Source organism: Cnephaeus nilssonii (genome assembly GCF_951640355.1).
Source record: "Cnephaeus nilssonii genome assembly, chromosome: 18".
Classification (NCBI taxonomy): domain Eukaryota; kingdom Metazoa; phylum Chordata; class Mammalia; order Chiroptera; family Vespertilionidae; genus Cnephaeus; species Cnephaeus nilssonii.
The window spans coordinates 16,956,742-16,974,687 of NC_137089.1; the positions used below are offsets into that span (position 1 = coordinate 16,956,742).

The 17,946-nt window shown below is 39.5% G+C and overlaps 1 protein-coding gene across 6 annotated transcripts in view; it reads left to right on the forward strand.

Annotated features, from left to right (window-relative positions):
• OXR1 (oxidation resistance 1) overlaps positions 1-17,946 on the forward strand; it is a 343,514-nt gene that overhangs the window by 271,422 nt on the left and 54,146 nt on the right. For 4 of the 6 annotated variants that reach the window (XM_079796642.1, XM_079796637.1, XM_079796641.1 and 1 more), the window contains 3 exons: positions 8,582-8,664; positions 10,093-10,200; positions 12,118-12,231. In XM_079796642.1, coding sequence (XP_079652768.1) covers positions 8,582-8,664; positions 10,093-10,200; positions 12,118-12,231 — 305 coding nt within the window. Of the gene's footprint in view, positions 1-1,942; positions 2,550-8,581; positions 8,665-10,092; positions 10,201-12,117; positions 12,232-17,946 lie in introns of those variants that run through there. The other 2 variants (XM_079796638.1, XM_079796639.1) reach the window with 1 other exon arrangement.

Sequence of the window (17,946 nt, forward strand, 5' to 3'; positions counted from 1 at the left end):
ATAAGGCTGGCAAGTTATAGACCTCAGACACCAGACTAAGATAAGTGTTAATTTGGAGAAGGAAAGGCATTTACAGGAGTAAGGAATTCCTTCCGTCTGAGGCAAACTATGGAGATGAACTTGTAGACTGCAGAGAAAAAGGGAAGAAAAGTGAGTGTGCATAACCGATGGCCTCTGGTTTTCCGAGTCATGAAGAAGGTGAAGTAACAAGCTTGAGTGATGAATCTGGCAATTTCAGAATGGTGATGGTTCAGACAACAAATGTAAAGAATATAAAAGAAAGCTGAATGTATGAGTAAAATGATTTTTTAAGCCATTACAGCTTAGCTGAGTTTAAGTAAAAAATAGGAAAGCACTCAGTCATCTAGGTTATACATTTTTTTTCTCTAGCAGCTCTAGATTTCCATGAAACAAATGAATTAACTGTCTGTGAAACTGGGTTTGAACAGGTTCCTGCTAAGGCTGGATGTAAAAGTGTCAATTTAATCGGGTATAAAATACTCGAAACACTTTTGAATATGGTTATCACAAACTAAAACAACTTTCAAGATGTAAAACATCGTCGAGCCAGTGTGCTCAGTGGTTGAGCTTCCACCAAGGAGCCAGGAGGCCACGGTGTGATTCCAGGGTCGATCCCTAGTAGGGGGTGTGCAGGAGGCAGCAATCAATGATTCTCTTTCATCATTGAAGTTTCTCTCTCTCCCTCCCTCTTCCTCTCTGAAATCAATGAAAACATTAAAAAAAAAAAAAAGACATAAAACATCTTAGAAAAAGATTTCAATTGAGTTCATCAGGATTACATGTAATTCGTAGAAATTCGATGTTGAAATTCGATGGTGGTCAGTGTGCTGAGCCTCTCTGAGATGGCAGAGGTGGTGCTGAGCATGGTCACGTTTCTGTATGGAATGGAAATTTCAGAAAAAAGAAACACACAAAACAAAACAAAAAAACAGGAGCCACTTACCATTCTACCAAATGGGTTCCAAGGAGGTGCAGGGGGAAGTCTGGAGCAGTGCTTTTCCAAGCAGCCCATCTGAACGCCTGGGTATGCACGTTCCTGGGTCCTTTCTTACAAACACTGTGAATTGCATTCAGAGGTGCAGTCCAAACCATGTTCTGCTTTTAACCACATATAAAGGTGGTGCTGATGTTAGAACGTTTGTCCAACTTGGTAAGAATTTAAACTGAAAACAGTGATGGTTGGGGAACATATCAAACAGTTTCTAAAAAGAGATGAGGGGGAAGTCGTTTCAAGGTTTGGCAAAAAAAAAAAAAAAAAAGATCAAGAAAACCTGAGAGAGGTATAAACAGACCTGAAAGGAGGAGAATAACCAGATCTCCCAGGAAACAAAATCGAATAGGAAATGCCTGTCAAAAGTCACTGCTCTTTTCTCTGCCTGGCGGGGGACGAGGTGGAGCACCAACACCCTTCCTCGCCTCGCTTTACAGGACCCGGTTCGTGGGATGTCAAACTCGAACAACACGTCTCAAAACCACGACGAACTTTAAACGTGACTAGTTATGCTTTATTTTATTTTATTTTTTTACGAAGACGGTCTCGTAATGCTTCCCGTTTATCTATTTTTCTCTAGCTGGGTTGGTTTTCAGGAACGATGACTGCATTTGTACCTTAAAACTAACTTTCCCATCTTCCTCCTCTCCATCCCGCCCCTAAAACTTACAGAAGTTTCCTGTGGACGGTGCGCCTCCGCCAACCACGCAGACGCCCCACAGAGAAACTTTTTGACCCGGCCCCAGGCCCCCAACCTGTGAGCACCTCCCGCAAAGCCTCCCCCCCGGGCTGTTTTCAGTCCCGGCGGCGTCCTCCTCCGGCCCCAAGGCTGGGCCTCCACCCACCAGCCCCGCAGTCCGGCAGGTCCGGTCCGGCCGGGCGGGGCCGGGTAGGGCGGGGCCGGCCGCTCCATCGGGGCTGGCGGGCGGGGTGGGGGCGGATAGGACCAGCCCGACTTGCTTCAAAGTCCCAGCTTTCCAACCCCCGCGTCTGTTTGAGGAAGAATGTCCCTCATTTAGAACCTAACTTTCGCCTGCTTTTGGCGTGTGGAAGCAGCGAGAAAAAAACTTTTCAAAACTTTTGTCCAACTTCGGCTCTCCCCGCCCCACCCCCCCGGAGCGTGGTTTGCGAATGGTTCGCCCCGGGCCACGCTGGGGACGCCCTCTCTCCCCCTCCCCGCCCCCGGGAGGAGCGCGGAGTCCCCCTGCCCCGCGTTGGGTTGGACGCGCCGGCGGCGCCCGCTGAGTGGCGGCTCCGCGAAACCCTCCGCCGCCCTCGGCCCGGCCCCGGTCCCGGTCCCGGTCCCGGTCACGGTCCCGGCCGCGGCCCCGCGGCGACATGGACTACCTGACCACGTTCACGGGCAAGGGCGGACGCCTTCTGCGGGGTACGGCCCACCGCCTGTGGGGGCTCGCGGGCGGCGGCGAAGCCCGGCAGGTGTGCTTCGAGGACTACCTGAGGGAGCCCGCCCAGGGGGACCCCGGGTGCGGGTCCCCGCCCCGCCGGCTCTCGGCGCCGTCCAACCCGGAGGGACCTGGTGAGCCCAAGCCTTCCCTTTGCCTCCCGCGTGGCCCACCCGGCTGAGGGCTGAGGGCTGGGGGCGGGGGTGTGGCCCTGGCCGGCTCCCGGCGGCGGGAGCGGAGCGGGGCGGACCGGGCCGGGGTCGTGGCGTGCGGGGCGGTGTGCCGGGTCCGGGGTGGGCGGGGAGGACTCGGTGCGCGCGCGGGCCGGACACTTACTTGCCACCGTCTGTGTCACAGCTTTTCCTGCCCCGCGCTTCCTGCTCTCTCCCCCCGGAGAGGGCTTCCTTCACCCGCCAGGTCCTTCCAGGGCCGGTCCCTTCGCTCTTCCCTCCCACCGGGAGGGGAATGTTAAACGAATTATGACGCTCCTCTCTCCCGTCTTGGAGACCTTAAGATGACCGCCATGCCTACCTGTTCTGGGTTTGGGGCAGTTTCTGAGGTTTGCCACCGTGAGAGTCCGCTTCAGCACTTCATACCATAGAAAAGAGAAAGCTTCACTTAAACTGGAACCTAGTTGATTTAGTATCAAGTATTTTGCTTTCCATATATATATATATATATATATATATATATATATATTCTTGAATCATGTATTTTGAAAGGGTGTATGTTGTCTTGAAGTGGAAGGAACCCAGAAACTTTTTTTCTCAGTTGCCATTTATATTGACTGCTGTGCTGGTGTTCTTTCATCATAGTGCCCGTGTACCATTCTTTCAACAACAACAAAAAAAATCAGCCATAATGGTATGATATTGATACCTTAGGAATTCTTAAAAGCGCTGGTTGAAGTATTAGCACAAGGCATATGGCAACCTTTCCAATGTTGTTGGCTTCCTCCCGGTCGGTGATGTTCAACCTTTTTCATCTCATGGCACACACAAAAGTTAATTGCTGAAATTCGGCAGCACACCAAAAAATAGGTTTTTTGCCAATCTGACCCCCCCCCCCCAAAAAAAAAAAAAATAGGTATCGTTTTGATTCATTCACACCAGGCCGCTATTGTTGTGTTGGCTGTTGTCATTTTTTTTTACTTGACAATCTAAAGGAAAAGAGGCCCGTGTCCCTGACTAAATAGTCAGGTATTGCGCGTTTTAAAATTTTTTTTTGTGGCACACCTTTGAAAAGCCAGGCCCTTCCTTCAGTTCTTGACAACGTCCTGTGTGTTCCAGCAGTGTTTCTTGTACAGACTCTTGACCACACGTGTAGGTTGGCTGCACTCTACTACCCAGTGTGTTGTTACTGATCTTGCCACTCACCATTTCTGTTTAGTAATAATGTTGATAAGTTTTTCCATTGACAGATTATAAGGATGGACCAGATATGTACCCTTGACGAGGAATTGAACCCGAGACCCTTTGGTGCACCAGCAGACGCTCTAACCACTGAGACACGCTGGCCATACTGGTTTTCATAGTGGCTGTACCAGTTTACATTCCCACGAGCAGTGAGGGAGGGTTCCTTTTTCTCCACAACCTCTCCAGCACTTGTTGTTTATCTGTCTCCTGGATAATAGCCATTCTAACACTTGTAAGGTGGTATCTCATTGTAGTTTTGATTTGCAAGTTTCATGCTTTGCCACGTGGCTTTCCAATTTTCCCAGCACCATTTATTGAAGAGACTTTCTTTTCTCCATTGTGTGTTTTTGGCTCCTTTGTCAACAATTATTTGCCCATATGCATCTGGCGTTATTCGTGGGCGCTTGGTTCTTTTCCATTGGTCTGTGTGTCCGTTTTTCTGCCAGTATCATGCTGTTTTGATTACCATAGCTCTGGAGTATAATTTGAAGTCAGGTAGTGTGATTACCTCCAGCTTCAATCTTTTTTCTCAGGATTGCTTTGGATATTCAGCAAGATCTTTTGTGGTTTCATACTAATCTGATAATTTTTGTTCTATTTCTTTAAAAAATTACATTGAGGTTTTGATGGGGATTGCAATATATATATATATTGCTTTGGGTAACATGGCCGTGGTCTATACCCACTAGATACCAGTGGATTGATTCTTCCAATCCATGAATGCGGAATATCTTTCCATTTCATTGTGTCTTTTCATTTTCTCTTAATAATGATTTGTAGTTTTTAGTATATCGGTCCTTTACATCCTTTGTTAAGGTTTTTACTAGTTACAGTATTTTCTTTTGGTTGCAATTACAGAAGGAATTGTCCTTTTCTTTTTCTGATGTTTCATTGCTAGTATATAGGAAAGCAGTGGATTTTTGTACATTGATTTTGTGTCTTGCAATGTGACTGTATTTGTTTATTGTTTCTAATAGTTCTTTGGTGGAGTCTTTAAGGTTTTCTATATACAGAATCATGTCATCTGCAAAAAGTGACACTTTTACTTCTTTCTTCCCAATTTGAAAGCCTTTTATTTGCCTGAGATTGTTCTGGCTGGGACTATGTTGAATAGGCATATTGAGAGTGGGAATCCTTGTCTTAATTTTAGAGGAGAAGCTTTCATTTTTCCACCATTGCATATGATACTGGCTGAGGGTTTGTCATATATGGCCCTTATTATCTTGAGGTAATTTCTTTCTATACCCATTTTATTGATTATCTTAATCATAAATGGTTGTCATATATTACCAAATGCCTTTTCCATATTTATTGATAAGATCATATTATTTTTATCCCTTGTTTTGTTAATGTGGTGTATTAGGATGTGTCATAGAATCTTGATATATTAGCTTCTAGTCTTTTATAAGAAAAATATTTTTTTTGGTAAAATTGATGGATGCTAATTATAAAGAAATCATACTTTGCAAAGATTCAAGTTTAAAAGGTCACCTCTAATCCAAACATCTAGAGATGCTATTAATATTAGGGTAGGCAACATTGTCAAGATCTATTTTATGTATATACGTGTATAGAATAATGGGTAGGTGGTTAGAAGGTAGGAGTGACTGAAAGATCATTTGTTTGCTACTAGAAAGAATTACCTAAAATGTGTGTCTAAAATTAAGCAGATCCTTAAAAAAATATTAAGAGGTTGGTATTATTGTGACATTCTTGCTTCAGTTTTAGGTGGGATATTTTTACCTTTGATCATAAAGCAAGTTTCAACAAATTTCAGAGAGTTGAACTTTTTTAGAGTATTTTCTTTCACCACAGTGCAATTAAGCTAGTAATCAGTAACTAAAAGATAAATTTTAAAAATTGTCATTCTCTAAATAGCAAAAGAAGAAATTAGCGTAGAAGTTGTAAAATACCAGTATTTTGGACTGGATTATTAAAACACAGTATCAAAACTTACTGAAACCAGTTTCGATGGGAATTTATTGCTTTAGATTACATATATAAAGTCTCTGCTTTTGGTATTGGTGGAGTAAATTCTAACTCCCTTTTTCCATTATGCCACAATAATCCTATCTCAGGGAAATTCTTATGCATTCCTTTATCTGTCAGATATTTATTGAATACCTACTGTATGTCAGGCATGTTGGGTGCTAGGTATATAGCAGGGTTTCTCAAGCTGACAGTATTAACATTTGAGAGTACGTAATTTCTTTGTTGTTTGATGACTGTCGTGTACATTGTTTAGCACATAATGTTTAATAGTGTCCATGGTCTGTACCCTCTATTTGCCAGTGGCACTCCTCTAATTATAAACAAAAATGTGTCTCAATGTCCTTACTTGTGAATTGGGGATAAAAATGACATCTACTTTAAGAGTTGATGAATTATATAACAAACTAGAGGCCCAGTGCACGAATTTGTGCATGGGTGGGGTCCGGCCAGGCTGGCCCCAATCGGGGCCGATCAAGGCCAGGTCTGTCAAGAAGAGGAGATGGTGGAAGGTTGGCTGGCCAGCTCCCCCTCCCCCCGCCCCCGATCGGCCGCATCAGGACCTGCCTGGGGGATGGGCTGCGGGCATTTGGCTGGCGGGCCCTGCCCCCAATTGGGGTGGGGGGGTGTCGGCTGTGGTGAGGGGCTGTGGATGGTGGGCGTTCCAGTCACTGGCTTTCCTATCTAATAAAAGAGTAATATGCAAATTGACTGTCACTCCAACACACAAGATGGCTGCCCCCATGTGGACACAAGATGGCTGCCACAAGATGGCCAGCAGGAGGGCAGTTGGGAGGGACCAGGCCTGCAAGGGAGGGCAGTTGGGGGCTATCAAGCCTGCAGGGAAGGGTAGTTAGGGGTGACTAGGCCGGCAGAGGAGGGAAGTTGGGGGCAACTGGGCCTGCAGGGAAGGGCAGTTGGGGGGGACCTAGGCCTGCAGGGGAGGGCAGTTAGGGGTGACCAGGCCTGCAGGGGAGGGCAGTTAGGAGCAATCAGGCTGGCAGGGGAGCAGTTAGGCATCAGTCAGGCCGGCAGGGGAGTGGTTATGGGGTGATCAGGCTGGCAGGCAGAAGCAATTAGGGCAATCAGGAAGGCAGGCAGGCTAGCAGTTGGGAGCCAGCAGTCCTGGATTGTGAGAGGGATGTCTGACTGCCTGTTTAGGCCCGATCCTACTGGTATCGGGCCTAAACAGGCAGTCGGACATCCCTCGAGGGGTCCCAGATTGGAGAGGGTGCAGGATGGGCTGAGGGACACACACCACCACCCCCGTGCACAAATTTTGTGCACCGGGCCTCTAGTTTATATAGTTAGATAGATTTGAAGTACTTAAAACAGTGCCTGGCATATACTAGGCACTTGATAAATGTTAACTGTTATTTTATTAAATAAGTAAAAGTATAGTACGGGATATTTTATAACTTTGAATATTTTCAGTTTGTTTTAAACTTAAAACTGTGAAAAGTTGGTATATTAGTTTTCTTGCTCTGAACTGCACTCTATGGTGAACTCTTGACAATGATAGAACAATTGCAAACTTTGTTGTGATTAAATGTTTAATGAATTCTTGGGATATTATGAAACACAGATTGGAAAACTGCTGTTAGGCAAAGTAAGTATAGATTAATGGTTACTCCTAAGTCAATTAAGGAAGGATATATATTAGTTAAAAGTAATCTGTATTTTACTTTACTTAAAAAGTTTATAAATTGGAAAATGCTTTTTACTTCCTCTGCTGTTTATGAAACAGCAGAAATTTTTATTTAAAACTTTTTTTAACATGGAGGGGATAGATGGTGATGGAAAAATAAAGTAAAAAAACTTTAAAAAATAGTTCTAATGTTTTCTCATAAGAAAATAAAATTTATATACTAACCATTTTGCATTCCCACCATGAATGAAGAAGAATACCTCTTTTTCTATAGCCAAACAGTGTAGTCAAACTTTTGAATTTTTACCAGTCTGATAGGTGAGAAATGATATTCAGTGTAGTTCAAATGTCCATTTTTCTAATTATGAGTTAGATTGAACACATTTTTATATGCTTAAGGGCCATTTTTATGTCCTCTTATGAATTCTATGATCATATCTTTTGCCTGATTTTACATCTGAGAATTTTCATCTTCCCCACCACCCCCCTCAGTCTCAGTGTTTAAGAGTTCTTCAAATACTTAGGACTAATTTTTTAGACTTGATTTTGTTAACTCTATATATACTAGAGGTCCGGTGCATAAAATTCATGCACAGGTAGGGTCTCTAGGCCAGGCCGGCGATTAGGGCGGATCGGGGTCTTCCAGCTGCTGGCCGGGGCTTTCCTTCAGTCCGTGCCACCCCCTGGTGGTCAGCGCACATCATAGCCAGTGATCGAACTCCCAAGGGGACACTTTTTGTATTAGCCTTTTATATGTATAGATATATATAAAAATATATAAAATCTTCAAATAATCAGTTTAGATGTGTTGAAGGAAGTGATACATATTTCACTTTTTTATAACTTCCTTCCTGCTGATAGTTACTTATGTTTTGAATTTATTTACAGTTATTAGTATTGCATACTGGTCAGTTCCTACAGCAAGCAGGGGAGGAAGTACATTTCCTTTTTTTGACAGTTGGTTATATTTTAGAGCATAGAATCCTAGGGAACAAGCTGTATTACTAGTGAATCTCATACATATCAGCCCATTGAGCTCTATTTAGCAATCTTTGACATTACTCTGAAAGGAACATAAACTCAATAGGGTTTTGCCTCTTTTTTTTTTTTCCAGATACTGGCCAAAAGAAGAGCCTAGACAAGAAAGATGGGAGACGAATGTCTTTTCAGAAACCTAAAGGGACTATTGAGTATACTGTAAGTTGTTTGCATTTTAAAAAGCTGATTTATCTCTGCAGTAGTCTTAGTTAAAATATTCTTTGTCCTTCCAGTGTTAAATCTTGACTGTTTTCTATGAATCATTAAAATTGAACCAATTATCAAAACCTTAAATTATCAATTTAAGTATTTTAAAAAGGTTTGTAACCAGATAACTTAGAGTAGAATATTTACTATCTAAAAAAATCTCTTCTTAAAGCATATTATAAACTTAAACTGTGTTTGTACTTTCTCTGTATGCTTGAGAAATTTAGAAAATAAGTTCAAATAGTAAAATATTGGGTAATGTAATTTGATATATTTATTAGTGTTTATTAAGGCATAAGATTATAGGCATGAGCATAAGATATTATCTGCACATGTAACCATGTGATTGTGTAGAATTGTTAATGTTTAGTTGATTTTGAATTCAGGAGTTTACCATTCTTTGTTTTGGTGATTCAGTAAAATTTGTATTATATGTAGCAAAGTTCAATTCAAATTAAGAGCCATTATTTTGTAGGGAAAGTTAATTTTAATTTGAAATTATATTTTTCTTAATGTTATAAATGACCTTTAGGATATAATCAAGTATTGACCAGAAAAATTAAAAAACATCCTCTAGCAGGTCTTTGATTAGTCTGTTAGTCTTTTTTAAATTTCTTAATCCTTTATTTCATGTCAAATCCTAAATAAAAGTGTAATTCCAAAACTAAGGTATTTTGTCTTATATTCTATTCTTACTATAATTTTTTAAATATTCATAAAACACATTTATATAAAATTTAAAAGACATAATTTTTGTATTGAGGAAAATATATATCCCTATATTTTTTTAAAAATAAAACTTTTAATATCGCAATGTACTCTCAAAATGTGTTTATTCTAAAATATTTATGATCTAGCTTAAATGCATTTCCAAATCACTTACATATAGTATAAACTTACCTTGTACTTTAGATAGCTTTAAAGTTAAAATTATGCATCTGTATACATATATACACACACGTCCACAGACACATAATGTTTTGTTTTGTTTAGAGAAGTGGGGGAGATGGAAAGTTAGAAACATTAATGTGAGAGTGAAACATTGATTGGCTGCCTCCTGCAAAGAAGTATATTGATTTAAAGTCTTTGTAAAATAAGAATCACTTATTTGTGTTTAGTAAATTATATTATCTATTTTCAAATTTTTTCAAGTAGAGGCTCACATGTAATTGTGATGTATAATGATAAAGCACATACTCTACATAATAGGTTGAAAACATTTGCTAAGCTGAATTTTTTAAGTTATCCTATTTCCAAAGATGGAAATACCACTTGTTCATCAAATGTAAGATTGGTCCATAAACATTAATGATCACTAAACCTCAATTTCAGTTTTTTTGTTTTAATGGATTAAACTAATGTATGTTTTCTTTTAAACAGGTTGAATCAAGGGATTCCTTGAATAGTATAGCCCTGAAATTTGATACAACACCAAACGAACTTGTTCAGTTAAATAAGTTATTCTCCCGAGCAGTTGTTACTGGACAGGTAGGTTTTTTTCTATGTATTTGTGTTTAGAAGCATTAAGTAGCAAGACAGAAAGTATTCATTGCAACATAGCTAATAATATAGAAAATTTAAGAATAATAATTTTATGCATGCTTTGAACAAATCAGATTGGCTCCAGAAGAGAAAATTAACTGTCACTTATGTCCATACTAGAGGCCAGTGCATGAAATTCGTGCACAGGGCGGGGTGTGTGTCCCTCAGCCCAACCTGCACCCTCATCAATCTCGGACATCCCTCTCACAATCCAGGACTGCTGGCTCCCAACCCTTCGCCTGCCTGCCTGCCTGATTCCCCCTAACTAATTCTGCCTGCCAGCCTGATCACCCTATAACCACTCCCCGGCCAGCCTGATCGATGCCTAACTGCTTCCCCTGCCAGCCTGATTGCCCCTAACTACCCTCCCCTGCTGGCCTGGTCACCCTAACTGCCCTCCCCTGCCAGCCTGGTTGCCCCTAACTGCCTTCCCTTGCCTGCCTGGTTGCCCCTAACTACCCTCCCCTGCAGGCTGGGTCCCCCCCAACTGCCCTCCTTATAGGCCTGGTCATCACTAACTGCCCTCCCCTGCTGGCCCGGTCACCCTAACTGCCCTCCCATGCTGGCCTGGTTCTCCCAACTGTCCTCCCCTGCAGGCCTGGTTCCCTCCAATTGCCCTCCCCTGCAGGCCTGGTCCCTCCCAACTGCCCTCTCCAGCAGGCCTGATCGCCCCCAACTGCCCTCCCCTGCAGGTCTTGTCCCTTCCAACTGCCCTCCCCTGCTGGCCATCTTGTGGTGGCCATCTTGTGTCCACATGGGGTGGCCATCTTGTGCATTGGAGTGATGGTCAATTTGTATATTACTCATTTATTAGATAGGATGATTTTTTTCTTAATACATATTGAAAATAATGGTGATTTGTCTTTTAAATTTAGTTTTAAAGAGCTTTTTAAATTATCCAAAGCAATACATGATAAAAAACGTTCAGACATTTTTAAAGGTTAAGTTATCCTATCTCAGATACCTAAGTTTCTTTTTAAAGAAGCAACCACAGTTACTAATTTGTATCCCCTTCCAGAAATATTCTAGCCCTTTAAAAATACTTAGTTAGTTAGTTCTCACCCAAGGATATTTTTCCATTGATTTTTAGAGAGAGAGGAAGGGAGTGAATGAGGGGGAGAGAGAGAAAGACAGACAGACAGAGACTTCTATGTGAGAAAGATATACTGATTAGTTGCCTTTTGAACGCGCCCACAACCGGGCTGGATCGAACCTGCAACCCAGGTACCTGTTCTTGACCTATAATTGAACCCTCAACCCTTAGGTGCACAGGCAGATGCTCTAAACCCTGAGTCACACTTGACAGCACTTGTAACCTTATTTTTTTTATTTGACTTTGGATTTGGAAAATATTTTATATAAGCACAGTACAATCTCAGATTTTTTTTATGTCTGGAGTGTTGTGCTGTATTTATATACTTGAACTAGACATTGTAAGCTTTAGACTATTTCTCCTGTTTTGCTATGCCCACTGGAGGGAACACTCTTGTACATATCTTTTTTTATATATATACAGAGATTTCTATAAAGTCCTTGAAGTAAAATTGCTGTAATAAAGAATATGTGCATTTAAAATTTTGCTAGCTACTGCAAAATTGTTTTTTAAGAGGAACTCCCATAGTATATAACAATTATTGTTTCCCCACCTTATTCCTGATAGTTTGTATGTATTATCAAACTTTTCTTAATTGAATTTAAATATGTGTTTTTTTTATTTTATTAGAATTATTATGTTAAAAACCTTCTTTTAATCTGAAGATTTTTATTTTTTTCTATTTGTTGCTAAAGGTCATGGTACTTGCTAATAAAACACTATCTGCTTGTTAATATTTCAGTGTGTGTGAATGTTTTGTTTTCTTCCAGGTTTTATATGTTCCTGATCCTGATTATGTCTCCAGTGTGGAGAGCTCTCCATCACTAAGCCCCATAAGTCCCCTGTCACCAACATCATCTGAGGCTGAATTTGATAAGGCCACTGTAAGTGTCCCTACTTTTCAAAGAGAGCTGTGAATAAATCTCACTGTACATGTGTATATCATCATGTTTTTTAAATCCTACTTTGACTATTGTAGAATAAAATTTTACTTTTTATGTTTTACTTAAATTTGTAGATCCCAGTTTTTAAAGTGAAACATTCTTATTAAATTAATTTGCTATTGGTGGTGTTGGTCAAAGGATAGTTACCAATTCACTCTTATAAATATCATGTAATAATTTAACTAAGGAAGAAGTTTTGCCTAACAAATATTAGAATATCATAATAGGAAGTCCATGTTCAATTTTATTTTATTTTCTATGAATATTTATATAGTACTTAGAACTCTTGAGTTCTTGACATACTACTTTTAAAAAATAATTTATTATCATCTTAATCATTCTTCTGAGAATTAATTCTAAGTAATTAGTAGTGGATTAATTTAGAATTTTTAAGGAATGAATGTTTTATATAAGTTATTTTACAAATGAATTTCAAGGCACCAAACTGTTAGGGCTTTGGCCAGTGACTTCAGCTGTGAAAGAATTCAAAACTGAGAGGAGATAGATATAGAGGAAGTTTATTTTACCTTCCTGGGAAGGGCTAGTCCATTGCTAGTCAATACAAGGGCAAGAAATAAATGGTGGCTCCCCCTTTTAAAGCCTTGGCTGCAATTGCTAGGTAATAAGGAAGGGAGCAGGATTTGGGGGCTAAAATTGAGCAGATATGGGGGTGTATCTTTGAAAAATTTGTTTGCTTATTTTAGTCTTGGCAGATGTCCTAGGGAGGTGTCTTTATTAGCATCTTCACAAGCCTGTAAAACATTCTTAGAGCAAAAGTTACAAGAGTTTGAAAGGGGGGCAGTTTATTTTTGTTTTGTTTTGTTTTTATCTCTCTGGCATCGATTTCCCTAGAGCAGTGGTCGGCAAACTCATTAGTCAACAGAGCCAAATATCAACAGTACAACTATTGAAATTTCTTTTGAGAGCCAAATTTTTTAAACTTAAACTATATAGGTAGGTACATTGTTATTAACTTAATTAGGGTACTCCTAAGCTGGCCTTTGCTAAAAACTCAAGGGGCCAAAGAGCCGCATGTGGCTTGCGAGCCGCGGTTTGCTGACCACTGCCCTAGAGTCATGAAAACCACAGGGAGGAGGGGCATGCAAGGTTGTAGCCTTGAAAGTAGCTTATCGTGTCTTGCAGTTTGAACGGAGATGCTGTTTGAATCAAAGGAGCTAACAATCTTGGTGTTTTATTACCAGGTCCTTCTCATAAATTGTGGAAGGCTATAGCAAGGAAAAAGAGGCCTTTTTTTTGCCCTCACACTCACACAAACTTTATTTAATGATTTTGAATAAATTGTCTCTGAAAGGAATTATATTTTTGTGTCTTTCTATGTAAATTAATACTAATTAGAATTTCCCATTTTTATAATGACCTAACGATTATGTTCCTATATAAATGGTTCTCCTCTAACCGGTTTGGCTCAGTGGATAGAGCGTTGGCCTGCAGACTCAAGAGTCCCAGGTTCGATTCCGGTCAAAGGCATGTACTGTGGTTGCGGGCACATACCCAGTAGGGAATGTGCAGGAGGCAGCTGATCGATGTTTCTAACTCTCCCTCACCCTTCCTCTCTGTAAAAAATCAATGAAATATATTTAAATAAATAAATAAATAAATAAATAAATAAATAAATAAATAAATGGTTCTCCTCGCCCTCCATTAAATGGCTTTACTTACGAAAGAATCTTCTTTGTTGATCTGCTGACTTTAGACCATTTTCTTCTCTGCCCCACTTTGCACTGTAAGTTTAGGATACCAAATGGCATACTAGTAATAAAACACAAATTACTCATTTTAATTTGCCAAAGAAGTTCAGAAAGCATTCAAGTGAGCTTTGGAATCACTGCATTAAGAATCAGAATCTATAAACAACAGTTGGGTGTGAGTGACTATGAGGTAGAAATTATATTTTCTAAGAAGTGCCTGTTGTTTCCAAAGGGAAGGTGATGGAGTGTAGTAAAGGGTAAAGGGGGCCAAATGTATGGTGATTGAAGATGATTTAACTTTGGGGATGGGCACACAATGTAATATACACATCTTGTCTCATAGAAATGTACACTTAAAACCTATATTATCTTATAAACCAATGTCACCCCAATAAATTTAATTAAAAAAATATAAACAACAGTTAAAAACAGCAACATAGAAATACTGATACTTTGGATAATGTACATGTATATAAGTTTTAATGAGGTCTGATTAAGATTCCTCTGAACAACTTTGATCTTTATTTAAAAGAAATGTCCTCTCTAGTGCTATACTTTGAACATTTGCCAAGCTAATCTCATGTATTCTTTTTGATAGGATTACATTGACAAATTGGGATTGCTGTAGATACTGAGTTGTAGAATTTGAGATTTTGAGGGAACCTCAGAGATCATGTTGTTTGATGAAGTATATATTCATTTAAGGAAAGCATTTGACAATGTACTTGACTATAGTTTTGGTGAATAATACTGTTAACTAGTAGATAATGTCAACTGGATTTGGGAATAACTGGACAGTCATAAACAAAATTTGTTGATAGCTTTGTTCCCACTTATAAGGGCTCTGCATTGACTTTTTCTCCTTCACACATTTTATTTGAAAGGGAAGGTGTGTCGTATTGAACTCAGCCTTACTAGTTCACATGTTGGCAACATGGGTTTGCATCTCAGCTTCATTTTACTCAATGGGCAAGTTACAGAAATTAGCTAATCATAAGTTTCCCTAACAATTAAGGGAATAACAATGAAGAAACATTTTTTAAAAAAGACCAAACCCATAGGGTCTCCAGGTACTTGATTATGGTCAAGAAAGGACAAACAGGGGGCTGTTGTTTGACCTGGTGCTGATGCTAATCCATTTATCTGTACACATATGTTTTATGGACTTTTCTGCATACATGTTATATTTGACAATAAAAAAGCCTTACAAAGTTGGAAAAAATTCAGGTAATAGTATATACCTTATATGAGTGATTTGAAAATTAAATGAAATGGTCCGTATAATACACTTAAATATAACAACTATTCATAAATATCCATTAATATTATTAATATCTCTTATTTAACTATCTAACTTAAATAAACAGGCTGAGTGTAATGTTATTAATTTGCATCATAAAATGCAAAGGTTGAGAATTTTGTTACCAGAGATGAGTAATTGAATAGTGTCATTCAACTGTTAAACATAATTCTAGATCGTCAGGGAGGATAATCCTTACCTGTTCCACCTCTTGGAGGGCAGAACAGAACATGATGGCTGGAGTTTGCGTGATTTGTGATTAACGTTGCTGCCTGGTCAGGTGTTGCAACACCCTGATTGCTACAACTTGATTGCTCCTATCTGATTCTTCCTGACCATCTTCCACTTTATACTTGTGCTGCTAGTTCGAATCTGTTGGTTGGGTTGTAACTTAATTGGTATACTTAGCCACTTGATTATCATGGTATGGCATCCCACAGCGTTCATTTCAATTGGGAATTTTCTGTATGTGTTGTTTGGGTTGGGAGCAGCATGTTTCAGTTTGTCAGCTTTTCTGATTTAAGTGTCTCGTTAATATGAAAGGGTCTGTCTTGAACTGATTCAATTGACAGGGAATCTCCGGTCTTTTCTGAAAGTATTTGTCGCCAGTAAATCTTACATCTAAGCTCCAAATTTTCATTATTAATATTTTTTTTAAACTTTCAAAAACTTGAATGAGCAAAGAATCATTTTGTGTTATCTTCAAGTTTTTCTATAAAATGTTTATTAATGTCAATTGTACTTGGTGTCACAATGATCTTTTGTCAAACCTTCTATCTTAGGCAAGAAAGGCTACTTGCTTAGAGGGGACTTCCGCCTGATGGTTGGAGTTCCCACCCTGAAAAAAACCACACAATTCAATATTTAAAACCCATAATTCAATATTTTAAAAATATATAGTATATTAAATATAGATGTTTTTCAGTATTCTGCACTGGTCTGTCCTTCTTTCAAAAAATATCTGTTGAATATCTGCCCAAGTTCTAGGGATTCAACCCTACATTTTAGGAGGGGTATAATGAAGTTTAGAAAGGAAGTATGAAAATTCTGTCTTCATATAGGTTTAAGGATCCATTTATTAGAGTAGAAAGAGTTATGTTAAAATGGATAGTTCTTTTCAATATCTTAAAGACTGTGAGATAGAAAAAGAGGCAGGCAGGCTTATTATTTCAAAAGACCAGATCAGAACTATTAGGTATTAGTAACAAAGTGGCAGCTTTTAGCTTAAAGCTCTGAAGAACCTTACTACTGCTATGAAAAGTATTCAATAAGGCATTGTATATTTATTCATAAAGGTGTGAAGGCCTCTGTGGAGGTGTTTGAAACAAAGATGAAAAGGCATCTGTATAATCTCCCTACATTGTACAGAAAATTGAACTTTGGGAGGAACTGTCAGTTAGTTCTAAGGGGTCAATGAACCTGGATATAAATATTTTTAGTTAAATCTAACATTTTTTTAAATTAACACTATAAACAGCAAACTATAGGGTAGCAATGGGCATACCTGTGACTTTGTCCCCACTAGAATTCACGGATACTTTCAAATCACTTTTGAATTGTTCTAGACATCATAAAATGTTGTTTATAGCCATCTACTTGAAACTTATAATTATCAGAGTCACCACTAAATCTTATATTAATAAAGAAGCATATATATTACTATATTTCCAATTTAAAAATGTTTGATTGTGTTTCAATGTAATTGTTTTTCTTTGTAAACCTCTATTTTAAGTATTAACCCTTTGCACTCACTTGCTTTTTTCTGATTCCTTTATTCTAATGCTAACCGTGTCGAGTCACACTCAACATCCGAGTGCAAAAGGTTAAACAAAACATTTTGAGAAGGTTCATAGGCTTCACTGAGAGAATGGTTCGTGGCACCAGAAAAGACAAAGAACTTATGGCTAATTAATACTTTGTAGAATGGTATTGATAAATTCTTTGTAGCTTGAGATTTTATTTTTTTAAAAAATATTTGTATTGATTTCAGAGATGAAGGGAGAGGGAGAGAAAGATAGAAACATCAATGATGACAGAGAATCATTGATCGGCTGCCTCCTGCACGCCCCACACTGGGGATTGAGCCTGCAACCTGGGCATGTGCCCTGACCGGGAATTGAACTGTGACCTTCTGTTTTGTAGGTGGACGCTCAACCACTGAGCCAAGCTGGCTGGGCGTAGCTTGAAATTTTAAAGGCTCTTTCAGTGTATGGGTTCTGCTAAATTCCTAGGTATCCCAAACAAGCACTCTATTTTTCCTGTGCTCCCAGCACCTAAGGGATATAGTAAATTGTCTTATCAGGACCAGCAGTTTAATTTAGGAGCAACTGAACGTGTGTGTGTGTGTGTGTGTGTGTGTGTGTGTGGTGTATTTATATGTGTGGACTTGGGAATACAAGAAATGTAGTTTGTCAGTTAATTCAATATTCTAATGATTCATCTACACTAATAAAAGAGAAACATGCAAATTGACCATCCCTCCGCTATGCCCACCAGCTGATCAGAGCGAGGATGCAAATTAACCCAACAAAGATGGCGGCTAATTGGCATACGCAGGCACGGAGCGAAGACTGAAGGCAGCGTAGAAGGAAGCCAAGTGCTGCAGAGAAGGGAGCGAAGCTGCAGAGAAGGGAGCGAGGCTGCGGA